The sequence below is a fragment of the Solanum stenotomum genome, chromosome 8, assembly GCF_019186545.1.
Source record: "Solanum stenotomum isolate F172 chromosome 8, ASM1918654v1, whole genome shotgun sequence".
Lineage (NCBI taxonomy): Eukaryota > Viridiplantae > Streptophyta > Magnoliopsida > Solanales > Solanaceae > Solanum > Solanum stenotomum.
Window position 1 is genome coordinate 2285380 of NC_064289.1, and position 20910 is coordinate 2306289.

The following is a 20910-nucleotide window of genomic DNA, read 5'->3' on the forward strand; positions in this document are numbered from 1 at the left end:
AATATACCCTTCAACTATTCGAAAAAATTTAAATATACCCTTCATTCATTTATAGGGCTAAAAATACCGCTCAATCCATTTTTTTGGCCTATTTTTACCCTTAAGCCTTAACAGATTTTTTAAAATTATTATTATTAGTATTGTTTATTATGTGGCGTATTCCTATTGGATAAAACAAAATCCCAACTCACCATATTTTTCCAACTTGTCCGACCCATTCTACATTCCCATGACCCAAATCCAACTAAACACAAATGACCCAAATTTAATACCCACCCTCTTTGTCTTTCTTTTTGGAGCAATTCTTTAAAGGAATCCATGAAGTAGAGGTAGACACATAACACCCAACTTTCCTCGTAGCCGTCGCCATTAATTTTTTATTTTTTAAATAAAGCAGGTATTTTTCGAAGAACAATTGAATTTTAGTATGATCATAACGAAATCAGAGAATTAAAGTTTAAATAGATTATGAATTAATTGAAGTATTCAACTAGATCGGATCAAATACGACAAATCAACTATGAATGAGACTGTATTGGGAGTAATATATTACTTAGAGGGATGATAATTATCCATATAAAGTTCAACAAGATGAAAAAAAAAACAAGGGAGAAATAATTTTTCAAAATTCTTCAATGAATTCGTTTTGGGAATGACGATGAATGATGAGGTAGCCTCTGCTTCATGGATGGTTTGAAAAATTGTTGCTCCAAGAGGAAGACGAAGAGGGTGAAAGATGCTGCTCCAAGAAGAAGATGAAGAGGGTGACCATATTAAATTTGGGATTACTTGTGTAATTGTGTTTAATGGAATTTGGGTCATGGAGTCGTGGATATGAATTGGGGCGGGTTGGAAAAAATTGGTGAATTGGGGATTTTATTTTATCCAATAGGAAGGCACCACGTAATAAGTAATACTAATAATAATAACTTTAAAAAGTCTGTTAAGTTTTAAGGGTAAAAATAGGCCAAAAAGGTGGATTGAGAGGTATTTTTAGCCTAATAGATAGATGGAGGGTATATTTAAACCTTTTCGAATAGTTAAGGGTATTTTTGACCCTTCTCCGTATTTTATATGACTGATTGTCTATGTAATGACACTTGAGAATAGAGAAACACATTATGTCCTAGTTTAATGGTCTAAACAAAATGTATTAATTGAATTATCTCTTCAACATTATGTGCTCAAATACTTAAATGAATTAAGTCATAGTTTAATGGTCTAAACAAAATTTTAAAATAAATTTGAGGAGTTATCAATGTATTAAGCTTAATATGTACCATCCAAGTGGACAACAGGATGACGTGCTCATTGTTTATTGACCCACGGATATAAAGATTAAAGTTCCCTCTCCTTCAGAAGAAATAAAAAAACCAATTGAATATTTTCATCTTCCTCATCTGATTTCGAAAACTATTTATACCAATTCAATAAATTCAAAATACTTGCCTGAACATACCTTGTTTTACTTAATCAAAATTAACATACATTATCAATTCACAAAAATAAATTAGTATAGCTCGGTAATGTAAATTGTTTCCTCTTATAACCTCCATTACTTTCAAATCTATTGTAGTTCACTTTAAAGAATATGATATCTTTATATTCTTCACTTTTTATTGAGTATAATTTTGATATCATTTTAAAATGTCGAATTTATAAAGAATCTTTGCCAGGAGAATCCCTAAGCACAACACATAAATGAAAGATGTCACATTCAATAGGGGAACAATCAGATATCGTGACAATTTTTATAACCTATAAGAACGACACACTATATGTAGAATAGAGATGTCGCATTAGCAATCATATTTAATCAACAACAAAGTGATTAATAAACCTTACCAGTAAACAAGATGGTTACCAAGAATTAATATTTCATAATACATTTAGGAATTCCAGTGGAGAGTTTATCATCTCATCATAACAATGCATATCTAGGTAGGTCCATAGTTACAATGGAACTTTCAAGATAATAGAACAATATCAAGTTGAACCAATTCCCCCCATGAAGGTCTTTGGATCAGGACAATTCCCAGAGAATTGTGCCTGTGAGAAATCAAAACCAGGATTCTGCAGAGACGAGATTCTTTGTTATCAAAAGGAAGTCGTCAAATAGTAATTTTTAAATCAGTTCTGGCCTCCAATTTGAAACAGTATGTAGAAGATGCAAAACAGCTCAAGGCAGATACAAGGGTAAATAGCAGTACTCCAAGATATTGACAAGACAAGTCTTTCCTTTAGGGACTGTCTACCCGAGTTCAAGCAATATGTCTGGAAGTATATCACTCATTTGCATCTACAAATTAGAAATGCAGAGAGAAATTAAAGGAAGCTAAGCTAGATATCAGGGACTTAGAGTCTCACTAAAGCTCCGTGCGGCACTTGACAACTTACTCACTAATCTTTCAAGATCTTGTAAGCCCTTTGAACTAGGATCGCTAAGAGAAGGCAAGAAAGACGTGGAAAGTTTTGGAAGAGGCTTTGTTATTGCTTGGGGAATGTCTTACAACTTGAGTGATGATTTACAAATGGGAGGCCCTCTATTTATACTACTTCCTAGGGCCTTTGTGAAAATAATATTTACAATACAAGTCCCTCTATATTTACACTTTAGTCCACATTCTAGAATTCTCTACACTTTCTAGGAAATTCTAAAGCCTTCTTGAAAATATCTAGGGGTTCTAGAGTTTTCTATAAGCCTCTCTACAACTCTAGATTCTTCTCGCCTATTCCGGTGCCGAATTTGAATAGTGAAGTGGCAGGACATGACATAGAGGTACTTAATTTAGTCCAAATAGATTATAGATAGATTGCTCATTAAGCTTGAAGCAATACAAATACAGATATACACATACAGAAAAGGCGGATGTGTGACACAACACGTCTTAAATAGTTAATGGAAACAAAACCAGACTGTTAGAGAGAGAATGACAAGAAGTAAACCTTAAAGCAATTGAACCTATGTGGGCTATGGCTTTTTGACACTAAAATTTCTGTAACAGCCAAAATTGATACGGAAATGCTAAAATTTAATCATGGAGTCTGGCTTATCAATACTCATACATACAATCCAAAGACCCAAAATATGAGAATGATGTCAATATGAACTGTGGAGTATCATTTTCCAAAAAATACAAAAAGTAACTCCACCTAAAAATGCAAAATAAGGGCCAAAACAACAAGACATTTAACAATTTAACAAAATAAAAAATGAAAAGGTACGTCTAATTCCTCAATTTCAATTACGGGGTGATATGTATACGACTAGAATCCAACTGTTAAATCTTAATGTTTAATTATTGCTAAATCCAAATCAAGCGGTTTAAGACACCAAGCTAATTTTCCAGTTCAAAACTTACAAAGGCTCCAGCAATTTCTCAATGACAATAAATTGAAAATGAAGCCAATTGACATTGGATTGAGTGCTATGCTAAAAAGTTCCAACTACTGGTAAAAATCTGAGAAGGTGAGTAGTGATGATATTTCTGAAGCTTAATGAGTGTATTCGTGCATTTAAGAAATCTAATTGGGAGGAGATTCATATAAAGCCTTCCAAATATTCAAAATCTCTCATACCCTGTTGTTTGACTGGCGACTAGGAGGTTTACTCCTAAGAAAAATGAAAGCAGCAATTGAACAAACAATCTGTCAATAGCCTGCAATCGTTGAGCTGGATCTGCTTTGGAATGCCAGTAAGAACTGCCACAGCAGTACAGCATATAGCAAACACGCCAGACTCACAGACTCCAATGTTTAGCGAGTCAGACTTTTAATTTTACACCGTATATGAAGAAGCAAGCATTTGTTGTTCATTAAAAACTTTCCTCTTATTACATCCATTAAAAAAGGTAATTTCATTGCTTTCAGGAATTTTAGAGCTCCTAGAAACTAATAACAATTTAACAACAGAAGATGAACACACGGGAAGTTATGAACCCAGTCCACATGGAAGCCACTTCGCGAAAAATCATCAGATATATTTAAGTCCAAGAAAACGGTCAATTAAAAAAGCAATCCACAAATTAAACATCAATGCATAGAAAGGGTCAACCAATTCATGAGTATGGCTAGCCAACCAAGAAGGGCACAATGAGTCAACCAACAAAAGAACAGTAAAAAAAGCAAGTAGCAATTTACTCTTCAATGATTCAACATGAATGAACAGCTTGGAAGTAGAAATCGGGTGAACACTTCAACAGAAGCAACCGCAGGTATTCCAAAATGATGGGAGAATGCAACATATGAAACATAGATTTTAGTAGAGCTTAATCATATTACCTCTTCTTGGAACCTTTGAAGCATGAGCCTTTTCTGTTCAAGATCACTGGCATATGGATCCAACTGCCCTTGGCCCACTATAGGAGAAGACCATGTCTGACCTTTATCCCTCTTCTGTAAGGTTACATGAAGTATATCATCCTCTGTCATTTACCATCTAAGTTAGAACAAATTTATCGGTATACTAGCTATTAGTAGCAATTTATCAATGATCGTTCAAACTAATCATATCTAAACCTCATAAGTTCCATAGAACTGAGAAACACTTCACAAAAATATACCCAACTGCAACTTACAACAGCTGATTCTTATAGCTAATAATTGAGCTGACTCGACTAGACTCCGTGTTCTGAACTAATAAAGTTCAAACCCTTTAACTTTGCTAAGAATTTCAGGGACATTTGACCACTAGTATTTTATATGCTCGAGACTACATGAGTTTCTTCACGCTGTTCCCTAAAAGAGAGACCACTGTACCAAGTGACAATCATCAAAAGCAGTGTGCCAGCAATTGATATCTGCTACCAACAACTACAAAGCAACAATCGCAAACTAGCAAGGTAAGCTATACAAATCCCGTGTATCCATTTTTCCAGTTCCATAGAGATTTTGTTACCAGAATTAAAGAAAATCTTACCCTTATTAACGAAAATAATAAATTACCTAGAGTCCAGAAGGAACAATCGGTCTTCACTGGGTTCATAAGATCATGCTGCAAAAAAAAGAAAAAAAAATTAAAGGTGAAAATACTAAATTATTAGCTTACATAAAACTAAAAGTTGAAGAACTTACATTAAGGTAAGGTGGGTTGCCTTTGATCCCAACTTCCAAATGCTTAGACTCAATCTTGCAATAAAAAAGCTTCTTCGGAACATTTTCTGGAAGAGTTATGTAAATGTTCAATTCTTCAAGCGTTTGGTCCCATTCGAACACCTTCTGGCCTGAAATTCAATTGTCAACTCCACAATCAACCTTATCATTTTTCATATGCACAAAATAGTTAGTAGTAGATGAGGAAAATGAAAAGGAATTAGAAATACCATTATGGACGAAGCTATGACGTTTCTCAGGGGCCAATTTTTCAGCCATTGATTTTAGGGTTCAGTTTCTGATTTGGGTAATTTTCTCTGATTTTTGTTCTTCCTTGGCGCGGAATTGTTCTTTGTTCCGGGTATCTGTCTTCCTTGCTGGTTCTCGTGGTCCCTGGTCTCGAATCTTCTCGACCCGGTCCAACCGGGTAAGGTATGTCTGGACTGTCTTAAGGTATGTTTGGTCAAACTTCTTGAAAGTAATTTTTCTTCAACTAGTATTTCAAGTACGGAAAGTTGCACATCTGATCGGTAGGTCCAAAATAATTATATTTTTTTTAGTTAAATATATATATATATATATATGAAAAAAATGTATATTAAAAAATAGGCATAATACATTATACATAAACATGTTATTTAATTTAGCCTATATTTATGTCTTCTAAATTTGATTGTGCACAAGCATATAGTCCAACTTTAAACAGTTTGGATGCTTCATTTATTGTGTCAATTATTCCTCATTGATTAAAAAGAGAAATATTATGTATTTATAGACTGACGGACTCTCCCACATACATAGTAGACCAATCCTTTGGGTTGTATTCTCCTAATCAATTTATAATAATTAGTATGAAGTAGGTCAATCAACTCGAATTTAAGTGTCACTAGAGATGTAGATAGAATTTTGAATTTAAGGGTTCTAAAGTTGCGAAACCCATAGACGAGGCAATAGCTCACGTCTGGATGTCGAGCATGGAAATGGCACGGATCAAAGAAGTTGCTTATTCAACTTACACCACTTTAGGATTGGAGTAGTAGTTACCTAAATATGACTATGTACAAAAGCGGATTTTAAAGTTTAAAGCAGTGAATCATTATCACTGCACTCGTATTAATTTAATTGTGACAATGAATATGAATTTAGTGTAAGGTTGATTAATGTATCAAGAAACATCTCACACAAAAAGATGGAAGGCAAAGGAGTTTATCCTATCCCCTGCAGAAATTCGAGTGACAATGAAAAGAAATTATCATTAACAAGTGAAGCATTGCATGTGTTTAATCCTGTCTAAGCAATACCCTGCACTAATCATGTGTAATATCCTGCACTAAGGCAAATAAAGTAAATTTTTCTCTACTACAAAGCAAAACCTCTTATCTAGATGAGTTCATAGTTTGAATACAAAGTGGAGCTTCATTCACCATGTAGGGCTTTTCAAGATCAGCAATCTACTCATGCCAAAAAAGAAATAACAATCTCATCATCTTTTTTGGAAGTTGAGAACTTTGACTGATAATGCAAAGACAGTGAAGAAGAGCAAGCAAAATCCAACAAGTATCAGAGCTGACCACCCAATCCATCCAGGTCCAAAACCTAGGCTGACCTCCAGATACTCTTTCACAGTGCCTTGAAATCCAGGTCCTGTCATTATTTCTTCTACATCGCCAAGTTGAGAGCTAATAATGCCCCGCAATGTCCATGCCACTGGGCTGATGTAGTAGAACCATATCCACCATCCAGGGATACTCTACATTGCATAAGATAGAGAAAGACAATGCAAATTATCATAAAAGGATCCAAAAAACTGATTATTTATCCTACTAGCTTTGCAGGAAACCATGCAATCTACTACACTTAAATACATTTGCAGAATCCGAAAAACATGCTCTTATGCAATAGTCCAGAATTTTAACTTAATGAGTCCAACTAATACTTTAGCACTGAACTCCTCGTGCTTCGGAAATTATGAGTTCAAAACTTAATATTTGTCGAAATTTTTGTGATTACTATGTTAAGTTGAACTCATACAAAAGGTCGCATCAGCTTATGCAATAAGCCACAGTTTAATTGACAAACAAAAACTGGTTCCAAGTTCTTTCCTGCTTTGATAATTACTGTATTTAACAGTTGAGCTAAACTTTCCTATTTCCATTCTTTTACAACAGTTCAAAAAAGGAAAGTATTACGTACTTCTCAAAATCATGATCACCTGTGCGTTAAAGATAATAAAACTAGGTGATTTTAGGACAGGAATTGTAAAATACGAGTAAATTGACCAAATAAACTTAGGTTGATTAAAATATATTATTTAAATTGGACCGTATATATAAAATTATTTGAAAGCTAATGTGGCTCTTCATCATCCAAAACCTCTCTTTTCTAAGAATGTACTCAAGAGAGTGAACCTAATATTATTTACATTTTTTGGTCTGCAAATGTGTGCATGTATATATCCAATAGTCCCCGACTTAATTCCTATAAGCAGACAAAAGAAATTGGAACAATAATTTTCTTAAGCACGCAAAACTGCTGTAATTTATGATGAGTGTATGCTGAGGAAAATAGTACTCACAGGTTTTGGAACAAGAAAGCCAGACATGAGGTTCCACAGCGAATAAAATGCAGATGAAATGACAGCAGCCAAATGTGGAGTTGGCGTAAGACCAACAGCCATCATACCGTAAAAGGTGAAATAGCTGAATGTCAGAAACATGAACACTAGATATAGGAGAAATTTTTCTGCAAAATACCAGCAAAACCACAAGTTAGATTATCTGACAACCAAGTATAAACAGCAAGGAGTTTAACTTAGTTGCTATGAGCACAGTTCATGAGGAAGAACATGGAATAATGTAATAACATATCGGAATTCAAAACGAGTAGCAACAGAAAGATGCATATTAAATACATGAATTGAAGTTAATGGTCCAAATGTCAGAGGAAAGATGTACATCTCAACTAATTTTCATTGATATAGAAAGGGCTGAGATTCCAATGGCTATTGGTTACATATGCATCTTTATTTCTTGGTTAACATGTTAATTAGTGTTACCAAGTTTCCTAGAGATAAACAGAATGTTCACTGGGTAAAACCAAACCTAAATTGCTTACCTCCATGCAAGAAGCACTACTGCATTTTCATGAATTATTTTAATAATTTCTCAACATAAACTGCAGTAATTACTAGAGAAGCAAATCCATGAATCAAAATAAACAGATATAAGCTGCAGACTGCAAAACGAAAAGGGAGATCACATTTTGCCCACTGCTTTTGGAACTCTAAATATTTAGGCATGCTTTGAATAGTGCAAAGCAGCATAGTGAATCAACTACTGCTTTACATAAAAAGAGAATATGAATGTATGGTAAGTTCCTATAAAACATCAGAAAATGATATATGCGATATTGGTCTTTGACATGTTACACAAATACACTTCCATAGAAAAGCAGATGTAATCCTTCAGGGTAATATTCAGCAGAACGGTTTCTAGAAAAAACAACCAGAATGGCAGATGAACCCATTACTTGAAGAACTAAGGATAGGCAAAAGCAAAGAAAATATGGAGTTGATCATGAAAATTAATTCCTTAGGTTCATACCAGCTGTCCTTTCAAAGTTGATCATCAAATATGAAATGATTCCAAATAGTAATGTCTGCATGAAGATGTATGGAATTTCGACTAACCCCTGTTTGCCAAAAAAGAAGAAGTTGGTATTAGTACACAATCTCATCATCTCTTCTAAAAGCAGTTCATATACCATCTTATTGAGTAGTTCAAGAAATACCAACATACTATTATTATATCTGTTGCAACTCGAAGCAATTAAGATGTACTTGATGTGAATGTACTAACCTGAGCTGCTGCATATGGTAGAGGAGAGTACATTCCAGCAGCCTTCTCCCTGTAGAAAACTGTTCTCTCAATGGCAACTATTGGCTGTACAGAAGAAGCATTATTGACCCCCAGGAACAAGCATGAAGAATAAAGTGCACCCATAACAACGAACAAATTTTGAGTGGAGTCCCTGTGGAATCATTTCAAGTGTACTGCCCCAGTTAATAATTTGAAAATTGATCATAAAATTGATACAATCAAGGCTCTAATATTTAATCCAAGTTTGGAAACTGAAACCTTAGAATGGTCCTTATTGCTAGTTTACTTGCTGGTTTTCTCTCACTATGTTATTTTGCATAGTTCTGCTCTTTCAATCTGGCAATCCAGCCATTTTGTCCATAGAAGTTACTTCTACATCATTAAATAAAAAAGAAAAAAGAGCAGCAATCTTGTACTGTTCTCATTTATCCTTCTTGAAGAATCCCCAGCAAAGAGTATGTAGGGGAAGTTGTTCTACAACTACATTGGAAATAACAAGCAACCAACTGTGCCTGCTTTATAAAGACTGAAAGAATTATCCAATAGTTTGCTCTAGATATTTCATAAGAGAAAAGTTACCTTTTTGAACCGACATCCCAAAATATAGAACCGAGAATCAGAGCACTCAACGTTGTAAAGAACAACCTAACAGCATTATAAGTCGGACTTCTCCAATACACAAGATTTTGCTTCCAGAGACAGATCCTAAACTGAGAAAATGCACCTTGACTGTATGTGCTGGTGAACTTTAGAGGTTCTGAGTTCTCAGGCGGGACGCTCAGTTGCTTAATTAAGGCCTCCACTCCCCTAATTTTAGAAAGAGATACAAGTTCTACAAATTGTCAATAAAGGAAAAATGAAGAGAGCAATAAATAGTATACTTCAGGTGATGAAGACATTTATTAAGATCACCTGAACTGCTCAGAATTTCTGTATATTACTGCAAAATCTTGTCCCATCCTTTCTTCAGCAGCTGGCGTACTTATCTCAAGCATCCAGGTTGCAGGATTGTAACCACTAGGAATTGGGGGTATCCCAGGAATACTCTACAAAATATATTCACAAGCACGTGCAGCATGAACAATAGCTTTTGAAAAGTGAGTAACCAAAATATAGGAACTATGCCTCATATAATTGAACTCTAATTGTGTTTTTTTTTTCAATAAGGAAAATGCAATCTTTTTCCTTATAAGTACAATCAGATTTCAACTGTATTAACAGATGAACAATCTATATACAGAGACCACAATGGAAATATCTTGTGTAATTAAATTAGTAGTAACTACTTCAAGATTAAAATCGACAGCGAAGCAGTGGAATGTGGAGAAATATTAGTGAGGCATCCCCACACCTCTGCACCAAGAAAAGGGCTAGAAGAATCTTCTTCTTAATTTTAAAGTTGTAACACACACTTTGTATCTCTTGAAAATCGAGCACAGTTGAATTAATTATACTAAGTGAATGGTGGAGGCACAAGCCCGTACCTGAAAGTAGTCAACCATAGTTTGTGACTTCTCCCCAAGCTTCCCCCCATATATCACTTGTCCTCCACGTTTCATAAGAAGAAGCTACATGTTGTAACATCACATGAGCGGATGCCCTGGCGGTCATGTAACTTATCTATTATAGAAATGCCTTGATAACATACCTCATCAAATGCTTCAAAAATTTCGATACTTGGCTGATGGATTGTGCAAACAACAGTTCTGCCAGTGTCTACAGTATTACGAACAGTTCGCATTACAATGGCTGCTGCTCGTGCATCAAGCCCAGATGTAGGCTCATCCATGAAAATTATCGAAGGATTTGCCACAAGTTCTACTGCAATTGTCAAGCGCTTTCTTTGTTCTGTTGATAAGCCAGAACTTCCAGGCAAGCCTACCAAAGCATTCTTTAGAGAGTCAAGTTCCACCAAATCCATTACCTCCTTAACAAACTCCTGCAGAATAAGGAAGTCAAATGAGTTTAGCATTTAATCCAAAAGATCAAACATATTGAAGTTCAGAAGATAAAAAAGTAAAACGGCAAGCCAGTTGCTACTACCTCTCTTTGTTCCTTATTCACTTCTTTGGGAAGACGCAGATAAGAAGAAAACCATAGGGATTCAAAAACTGTGACTTGAGGAGAATGTATGTCATTTTGTTCAACATATCCTGAAACTCTAGCAAAAGTTTCTTGTTGTTTCAGGTATCCTGATATCTTAATGTCACCCTCTATATATCCAGAAGTTTTCCTTCCAGCTAGGCAATCCATCAATGTGGTTTTTCCTGCTCCACTCGAACCAACCAATGCGGTAAGAACACCAGGAGAGAATACTCCACTAACACTCGACAGTAGTTGCAGCTTCTTTTCAGGTATTCCTTCTGAACTCATTTCCTGAAACAGTACATGTCTTCTGCTAGAAATGATACGATTCAACATGTACAGGTAAACAAATTTTCAGTATAGATACCTTTGGCATGTCAACAAAGTATTTGACATTATGGAAAGTCATTGCCAGTGGTTGGAATGGCAGTATCATCCCCTTTTTTTTAGTCATCCCCGGGTCAGGGTCCCCATTTGACTCAGAAGTCTTACTACCTCCTGCCAAACATATCATAAATGGGTAAGAAGTACACATTCCATTCATCCATGAGAAGAGGGGATAATTTACCATCTGTACCCACTGCTTCTGGTGAGACAACTGCCCCGGATTTTCTTATTGCTGAAAGAAAAAAAAGAGAAAAACAAAGTCTAGTAAATACTGGCAACTATGTGTTGGCAATTCTAAATCTATAATACAAGAGTTCAATATCACTTACGGTTGAGAATAGCCAAGGCTAGAGTCAGAATAGCGTTGAAAAACAAAATGTAGAGCAATAAAACACCTACTCCCAGCCAATACCAGCTATTGGTTGTTGGCAGGCTGTGCGATCGCAGAACGGCATTCCCAAGAGTTATGTTTCCAATGCTTATCTTCTACAAAATTTCAATTTAAATGATCCAACTGATTAAGCTTCTAGAATATATTATTGCTCATTCCATTTATTTGTTTTATCTATAACTAACACATCCAGCATTCCCACGGTATAGAGAGCACACCTCCGTCCATCGTGTGGCAGTAAATTCATTAACTGAAATAGCTCGTTGTCCATATGTCAATGGTGAAATCCAAAAGGCCCATTCCCACCATGGCTTGATCATTCCTGCAAGGATAGAGACTCCATTTCAATAAATGAATTCCTGCTACAAACTAAAGAAAAGTTCAACCTTACCTTTTGGCACGATAAAACCGCCCGATAAAAATGTGATCAGCAGTGCAGCTGATGCAAATGTATTTGAGACAACCAAAACTCGTGCAATAGAAGCTATTGATCGAAAGAGACCCATTCCCATCTGGTGTACTACAAAGAGTGTAAACATGTAGCGGAAAAACCTGGAACATTTAAAAGGGGATATAAGTAGAATAAACAATCTACTGTAGCCTTGTCTGTATGTTTGGTGAAAAAAAAAAACTCAACATGCCAATTATCCAAAAAAATATAAAAGAAGAAGAAGAAAACAGAAACCGAACATACCTCCCAGCACCAGGTGCGAAACCTACACTCCAGTACACAACAAAAGACCATACGACAGCTTCAATTACAGAGTAAGGTAAACGCAGGATCCAGCTACACAAGGACCATGACCATGCAGGATAAAACATATTATCTCTTTGCTTATAGAAGACTGGGAGGCGAAATATTAAGAGAGGCAGTTCTGAAAATCCGTTGAACATCATATGAATCAAGGCGAAAAACAAACAAGAAAGATACAAGTTGCCGTTCGTCAAATCCGTGGGATGTATCCGTGTTTTTAGAAACATTGTGCATGTTACAAATCCAACAAAAGCAACCTGTAAACACATGTATGAAAAGTCTGTGATACATCAAAATTAAAAGACTAACAACTCTATAGATATGCTGAATCTGAGAAGCTATGGATGGAGGGGCCGCTATGGAGTCTAAGAAATAACTTGATGAACTAATCAAAATCATTTGAAGAATTCGAAGTGGCACAAATGACATGTTCTTGGAAGCTTCCATTTATACATCCACTTCTATACTGGCCTGAAGGACCAAATGCATACTTGAATACGAGGTACAATTGAGACTTCAACTCTCTAACAGCTCAAATACACTGATAGTTTTCTCCCTCGCATTCTCAATCATAGAACTTCACGATGGACAGAGTTACAATATTAGCTACGGGTTTAGATGAAACCAATAGTTTTTGCTTAGAGAGTATACTCGTATCATAAAATCTATGAAATATGTATAAATATTAAATTGCAAAGCCAAAAATTAAAACAAGCTATTGGATAAACTTCAAATCTTGCTCCGCCTCTAATGCATTTGAATCTTCTTGAGAAATCCCTTGATCGAATTTAGATGGTCTTATTTGACCAGCTTGGAGATTTAAAAATAAAATTTAGATGTGTAAATGATGAGTAGGTGAAGCAGAAAGACCAATACTTTAAAAAAAAAAGGAACAAAAGTCTCAGTTTACATTATTTTTAATTTTGAAATTGAAGGCAGAAAATGAAAAAAATGTGAATCAGATTGGTATAAAGAATGTAAACTTACAGGCATACCTGAAACGTTCTGAAGATATAAAGAAAACTATGCCTAGTCATTAGAAGCCACTCTCTCTCGAAACAAGCTTTAAAGAGATCCCATCTGGGAATAGCAAACTTTGTTGTAGATAGAGCTGAGGGATGACCTTTGGATCTATCATATGGAGTAGAAAGGAAGGACTTTATATCCTGACCATATCTGGAGTTCCTAAACGCTTCGGCAATTGCATGAACAGGAACGAATTCATATGGTCTGGAATTATCAGCCCAGTATTGTGCCTGATCCTTTCTTGAGGTAACCTGCGAAGAGACCAGTTAAAGTACCAAATACACCTTGGGGCTAGAAAGCACCAAATGAAAAGTACCTCTTGAAGGAAATCTGCAACGCCCTTACGGGGTGGCAATCGAAAGCCTAATGATTCAAAGAATTCAATAACATCTGCTTGGGGACCATGGTACACGACATAACCTTCAGAGAGTAATACCAGATCATCAAACAATTCAAAAGTCTCAGGTGCAGGTTGAAGAAGAGCAATCATCAACGTTGCGTCCATTAAATGAACAAAATTTCTTAAGCACTTGACAATTTGGTACGTCGTGGAGCTATCAAGTCCAGTAGATATTTCATCCATGAAAAGTGTTTTCCTGGGTCCGACAATCATTTCTCCTGTGTATGGAAACCATTATTAGCAACTATTTATGTAGCCACATTTTTCTCCCTTCACTCGTCCAGAAAAAAGAGACTGGTGGGTGAATTCTGATATTTCAGGCTATCTCACTTAGTTCAAGCACCCCAACTATTATAAGGAAACATGCCAGCTCATAAACAAACAAAATTTATGCATAGGTTACTTTAATTTGCCTTACAATTAACACCAAAATTATGAATAATCTCTGGAGGTCAATATTTGCTCCATTACAACCAGAATTATTTAAGAGAGTGAGGATATACCTGTCGTAACTCGCTTCCTTTGTCCACCTGAAACTCCTCTTATCATGTCATTGCCAACAATTGTATCTGAACATACATCTAAACCAAGAACTTTCAAGACGTAATCTGTAGACACGCTGTGCTTCTTACCACCAACAGAAGATGCCTGACCAGTCATTGATTGCAACAAATACCAACATGATAATTACATAAAACATCATGAGATCCCATATAACATGGGTGAACTAGCCTGGCAGATAGAGAAACTCAAATCAAACCTTCATATATGCGTCTATTTCAGAGTTTGGACGTATACTTCTTTCCTTCTCTAAACGATCAAGGTCTTTCATATATTCTGCAAAAGAAATTAACAGGGCAGGTTTGGGAATGAAAGATGTTATGTCATAATAGATAAACCTTAATTGGTTCTGATTAAGCAGGCAAAATGGGATATATATCAATCACTAATTACATGAGAAGAAACATATTTGCCTTTGCTCTAAAATAGATTAGGAAGATAATATCTGGAAACTTAATGCTCTTAAGTCTTAACACACTGCTTATTTGTCCACAGAATACGCCCTGGGTGTGGCAAGGTATTAGCTAAGACTCCTACCTATAGTTCCCCACTAGACTAGGTTATGGAACTAGCCCAAAAACAGCAGAGGAATTCCAAAAGTACCTATATATTCAATTCCATTTTGCTTTGGTCTTATCTTATTTCTGTAAAACCTTCACAAAAAAAATGTTGCAGTAGTCCTTTTATTATTTTATCTATCTCATTGTCAAATGACAATGAAGAAAGGATAACATCTTGACTTCCAGAAATTAGGACATTTTGCTGTTCAGTTCTATATATTTCCTAAGCTTTTTGTTTAGGAAGTAATTTCCTGGGCATCTTTTCCCTTTGTGTTGTTTCTATTCAAGACATAAGGTTGTCAGATACAGTTCTCTCGATTTTGATTTCTTTTTTTTTAGTTGAGTTGGGGGAGCAGGGAAGGGCTTTGATTTTTTTGCTTATGCGAATGGGTTCTGCTTAGTTCATTTTTCTTCCTCAAAGCCAGCTAATAATAGTACATGTAAATGCAGAGAGAACATGATATAACATGGTTCAGCAAGCTTACTTGTGCAGCATAACACATCTGTTTACTAAGTGATACTCGCATTACAATTAAAATATGAAAGATTTCACGAAAGCTGTGACAGACATCTGCACAAGTAAAGAGGAAACCCATTCCTTGTAAAAGGAAAACTGGTCAACTACATGAAGTGGAAATGTTTAGACAAACCTCCAAATCCTTGACTTGCACCTTGGCATCTAGCAGCAAAATCTACAGTTTCTCTTACAGTTAACTCAGCAATATGATTATCTGTCTGACTTATGTAAGCTGAAGTTCTTTGCACACAAAATTCATCCAGCTTATGTCCATTATACGTGATAATCCCTCTTTTCTGTAACAAAGAGTTATGTAATTATATTTGGTATTGTTTTTTATTACTGTAGTTCAATGGAACACAATGTCTCCAGGAGATCCTCTTGAAAGAAGTAAACTGAAGTGAAGGTAATTAAATACATGGCGCATGTTAGAAAGGATAGGCAATGCAGTGAAATTATCAAAGAAAAGACATAACGTTAAATTAAGCTAACAAAATACTTAATATCTGATCATGATTCATATTTGCCTCTTTTTGCAATATTCCCAGAACTCCTACCTTTTAATGCCCTGGTTACACAGCATTTCAAGGACATATGTTATTAGGCTGATTAAACAAAAATTGGAGCCACTAATGTTCCCAAGATGATGATTTGAGATAATTATCTTGAATGTCAGATGTATAAATCAATAAAAGAGCTTATAGAATCATTGAATCTTTTTAGAAGAACTCCACGTCTATTAAGGAAGACAAGGATTATGAATCCAAAGGCAATACAAGAGAAAGGCTGGTACTCACCTTTAAGCTATTATCAAGCTTCCCTGAAAGAGCTAAAAGCAATGAAGTTTTACCAGAACCAGGAGGTCCAAGGAGCAGTGTCATCCTAGCAAGAGCAATAAAACAATGTTTCATTATATGCAACTGTTTGGCAATCTAATTACTACTAACTATAAGTTGCAGAGTATATTTGACTATGTTTAGGACTAAGCTGTTTTTACTTTCAGTAGGTGAAATATTTAATTTTTTTCTGTTAGATAGGTAGTATAAATTGTCAAAAGGTGCAGTATTGTACACATTAGTCTCCAACATTGATCAAGCCAGTAACCGCTTTCAAAGAAAACATGACCACTATTGATCCTATCCTAGTGAACTTGACACAGTGAGGGACCAGGTTTTGGCTAGTTCGATATTCCTACATTGGATGAATTATTTTCCCGCTTACTACATCTTACTGCTCCAAGCTAGTCATACACTGATCCCCTAACCAGCGGTCAATTCTTCTGTTCTAGCATCTTAAGATATTGATTCCATCAACCAGACACATAATATCCAGGCTGAATAACCTTCCAGACTTCCATTTTTAAAAAATGGGGGTAGGGGAAGGGGAAGGGGAAATGTGAAGCAACTAGGTGAATGTTTAGGTAGTCAACCAACTGAGTTACTACGATTCTCCCTTCCAGACTTCCGGCGCATATGTAGGTAATAGCAAATTTGAAATATGTTTGTTAAATATATAATTAAAAGCTACCAACATAACAGCAACACTTCTTTCATACACAAGTTAGTTATCAGAAGTAAGAAAAAAAAGAAACAAAGCTTACCTCCCAGGTTTTATAACACCACTCACGTTGTTCAAAATGGTAAGAGAGTTTCTCTTAGGACGGAATATCCTCAGTCCAGTCAATATACTCTGTAATTCATAAAAATACATTTAGAGAAACTATCATAAGCTATAGTCTAAGGTAGTAGAATAACATAGAGACTTGGTGTGGCCTAGTGGTCACTAAGGTGGTTGAAAACTCTGAGATCTCAGGTTCAAAATTCAGTAGCGATAAAACACACTAAGTGATTCTTCTTATCTGTCCTAGTCTTGGTGGACAAAATTACTAATACCTATTGGTCATGGAAGGTGGCAGGTATCCATGGAATTAGTCTGCAAAAGATGGCCCGGACACTACGGTTAAAAGAATAACATAAGAGAATTAGTTGCACGATTGAATGATTTACCTCGATGACATCACGGACTGAATTCACCAAAGTAGGCAAAGCTCTGGAGCCAACAGTCACATTTGCTGTGAGTGTTATATCCTCATATCGAACTTCAACTTTCGGAACCTCCAATCCCACACTTTTTCCAGAATGAAAATTTTAAGCCATTATTAATTAGATATAAATTTTAAAATTGCTAGTTATGAAAATTAGAAAAAAGAATAGTAAGAACGCTACTTTACATTTAATTCCTTAAGATTATGTCATCTACGAGTAGACTACAAGTTTATACTTTATAATCTACTACTTTACAATAATTTTGTGTCTACTGTATGAATCTCAATTCTCTATATAAATCTCAATTCGTGTCATTATTATTATATCAAATAAAAATGGAAAATCCATACAATGATGTTCCTCGCCATAAACAGAATATCTAATAACAACGGTGTAAATTAAATCTACTTTATTGGAAACATGCATAGTAATTAAAAAAATAATTTAAGGATTAGAATTGTTAATTAATCAAGACTAATCTAGAAAAAAGAAATTATTTTATTATTTATAATTTTATAGTTCTGCAGGTTCAATTTAATGTTCTAAATTTAATTCAAGTGCATTCAAGCAAAACTGTTATTTTACGTATATTTTGTTTCAAGTGATGATATAAATCTTCCTCTAAGTTAGATGCATAGACTATAAAATTGTACTAGTAATTTTCATGCTTTTTGTTTATGTGAATTGTGATCTAATAATTTTTAAGAGCATTGCAACTTCAAGACTAATAGTTACGTTAACTATCCTGATTTTATTGTCTATTTATTTATGAACAGTTTATAACTTTTATTTTGTACTATTATATATGTGATCAAACATTATTTGATTTTGTATTGGGTTAATTAGCCTAACTCAACTGTAAAATTAGGTCTTGGTAACAATTCACGCTCCAAAAACTAGCTCAAATAAAGGAGAATTGCATAAGTCAGAAATCACGCATTTCATTAATCGTGAGCCTTATAATTAGTTCTTTCATGCCCAATGTTGCATACCTGGTGCATGTGCATGTGCAATTTTTAGTTTAGAGCTCAACAATGGATGATATGAAACCTGAATTAAGTGTTGAATCTACCTCACATTTCAAAAAGTTAGCTCACCAAGTGGAAAATTATCAAAATCTTATAAAGACAACCCCCATCTCACATTTCGATTTTTAACAAACTCAGGTTGGCCCACGGCCTAATGCTCGATTCAACTTTGCCAACTAAAAGTGAGTTAGTTTCATAAAACTGGGACCTCACCAACACGAATCAAGCAGCAAAATTTGCAGAAATATTTCACTATCTATTTCAAAAAAAATCAAAGAAGAGAAATAAAGAATATGAAACACACATTGCGATTCCTGTATCTACAAAATTTCGGAAGAAAAATCCTTTTAAAATAATTGAACTCAAAATAAAAGAAATCTGAATTACATTAGATTCATGCAGAGATAAACTTAATTGTATACACATTCGCAACACCAATAGAGAGAGTGTATGGGTTGAAAATTACCTATCGAGGCGCTCTTTTACTCCGGCAAGCAACTTATAATTATCCTGTTCAGTAGTCGCCATTGCTCTATCGACGACAAGCTGTCGAGTGTTCCGATCAAGATTTCTCACATCGACGGTGTCATGACTCCTCCCTGCGCTAGATTCCTCCTCATTCCGCTTCACCAAAGCGAAATTCGTTCGCTTCCGCGTCGGCAATTTCTCTAACGCTGCCCACATCAACTCATGCTCGTCTTCCTCCACCGACTCCGCATTCGACCGGCGACCAAAACTCTCATTTTGTGCCTCCACATCTAAATCAAAAAACTCACTCCCGTTCGATGCCGCCATTTCAAACAAATTAATCAACTACAGTTTATAAACAATATCCTCCGATCACAGTCTCGATCGACCTCCGATCAAGCTGAATATGAGTGATCAAACCTATTCCTCTTACGACTAATTAAGTGTAATCGTATTGTTGTTATGCAGTTATGCATGTTCTCCCAGTGGGCAATGTGAAGCAGGAAGAGTTTTGGACGAATTTTGAAGTCCGATCCTTTTCCCTAGCATTTATTTCCTCTTTGTACTCTGACGAATACGAGTCTTTCTGTTAAAGCGGGACATTGTCACTCTTCACCTACATTTATGGGATTTCGAAGGAGTTCAGAATTACAAATATGTCCAATCGGCGAAGGAAGCATGACTTTCCTCCTGACGTCTGTATGGGTAGTTACCGGTTGTTTTAATTTTGACCTCTTCTTGCGATCACCAGTAGTATGACACGTGGCTATCTGCATTCGCGTTTTCTCAGTTACTACTTTTTAATTTTTTTCTAAAAAGTTAGGAGGCATGATAACCGATTCAGTTTTGCAGCATACTCCCTCCCTTTCTTTTCCCCCCATTTATGTGATATACTGTCTAATCATTTCATATAAAATTTGAAAAATAAGATTTCTAAAATACATACTGAACATTCGTATGGTTATGAATTAAAAAAATGTAGCATTTTTGGAGAAGGTACAAAAAAAATATCACATTAACTTAAATTTATATATTGGATGAGTAAAAAAAAAATATAATGTATAAGAAACAACAAAAATCAATGGTTTATGTTAAAGAATGACAAAAGTCCCATACGTATCGGTGGTTAATGAGATGGATAGACTCCTTATAAGGTTTGGGCAATCCTCCTCCCTTTGAGCTACCTTTTGGGGTGTGAGTTAGGCCCAAGACCTAATTTAATAGTTTACTATCAAAGAATGTGGCGTGGATGAGACTGTTTCTTCCTTAATCAGAGGTAGCACTTTCACTCGAATGGAGTCCTAGCTCCTGCAGTGTCTGTCTATCCAGTGTGAATCCGGAATAGTCGAGCTTCTATGTGNATTAACTTAAATTTATATATTGGATGAGTAAAAAAAAAATATAATGTATAAGAAACAACAAAAATCAATGGTTTATGTTAAAGAATGACAAAAGTCCCACATCGGTGGTTAATGAAATGGGTAGACTCCTTATAAGGTTTGGGCAATCCTTCTCTCTTTGAGCTAGCTTTTGGAGTGTGAGTTGGACAATCCTTCTCTCCTGCAGTGTCTGTCTATCCAGTGTGAATCCGGAATAGTCAAGCTTCTATGTGGATACAGGACACAAATTGGAAAATAAAAAGGTTTCAATGATTTTACTCAAATTAGATATACCTACATATGTATAACTACCTACCGAGTGAGGGTATATTTTTCAAAA

At 35.4% G+C, this 20910-nt stretch overlaps 2 protein-coding genes across 2 annotated transcripts; both read right to left on the reverse strand.

Annotated features, from left to right (window-relative positions):
- Positions 1 to 1798: 1798 nt before the first annotated feature.
- Positions 1799 to 5524, reverse strand: LOC125874907 (uncharacterized). The gene is made up of 5 exons (XM_049555958.1): positions 5322 to 5524; positions 5074 to 5222; positions 4945 to 4993; positions 4282 to 4424; positions 1799 to 2073 (listed from the first exon to the last, which is right to left on the reverse strand). Exons 1-5 carry the CDS (start codon positions 5368 to 5370, stop codon positions 1987 to 1989), a joined length of 477 nt encoding a protein of 158 aa, XP_049411915.1. The 5' UTR covers positions 5371 to 5524; the 3' UTR covers positions 1799 to 1986.
- Positions 5525 to 6525: 1001 nt separating this feature from the next.
- On the reverse strand, positions 6526 to 19525 carry LOC125874489 (ABC transporter G family member 31-like). The gene is made up of 24 exons (XM_049555383.1): positions 19190 to 19525; positions 17657 to 17777; positions 17251 to 17339; positions 16448 to 16532; positions 15784 to 15946; positions 14773 to 14849; positions 14516 to 14660; positions 13929 to 14230; positions 13582 to 13863; positions 12527 to 12843; positions 12224 to 12384; positions 12051 to 12154; positions 11771 to 11927; positions 11623 to 11673; positions 11422 to 11552; positions 11013 to 11345; positions 10618 to 10908; positions 10454 to 10537; positions 9882 to 10015; positions 9549 to 9776; positions 8949 to 9120; positions 8694 to 8781; positions 7667 to 7833; positions 6526 to 6841 (listed from the first exon to the last, which is right to left on the reverse strand). Exons 1-24 carry the CDS (start codon positions 19516 to 19518, stop codon positions 6575 to 6577), a joined length of 4278 nt encoding a protein of 1425 aa, XP_049411340.1. The 5' UTR covers positions 19519 to 19525; the 3' UTR covers positions 6526 to 6574.
- Between the last annotated feature and the right edge of the window lie 1385 nt (positions 19526 to 20910).

Excerpts from the sequence above, each read along its gene's own strand:
- LOC125874907 (XM_049555958.1), bottom strand. The coding sequence starts at position 5,370 with ATGGCTGAAAAATTGGCCCCTGAGAAACGTCATAGCTTCGTCCATAAT. Across the intron at positions 4,425-4,944 it reads TTGTTCCTTCTGGACTCTAG|AGGATGATATACTTCATGTA; the intron begins GTAATTTATTAT and ends GGTAAATGACAG. Across the intron at positions 2,074-4,281 it reads TTCAAAGGTTCCAAGAAGAG|AATCCTGGTTTTGATTTCTC; the intron begins GTAATATGATTA and ends TCGTCTCTGCAG.
- LOC125874489 (XM_049555383.1), bottom strand. The coding sequence starts at position 19,518 with ATGGCGGCATCGAACGGGAGTGAGTTTTTTGATTTAGATGTGGAGGCA. Across the intron at positions 12,844-13,581 it reads ATATCTTCAGAACGTTTCAG|GTTGCTTTTGTTGGATTTGT; the intron begins GTATGCCTGTAA and ends ATGTGTTTACAG. Across the intron at positions 9,121-9,548 it reads TGGGATGTCGGTTCAAAAAG|GGACTCCACTCAAAATTTGT; the intron begins GTAACTTTTCTC and ends ATGATTCCACAG.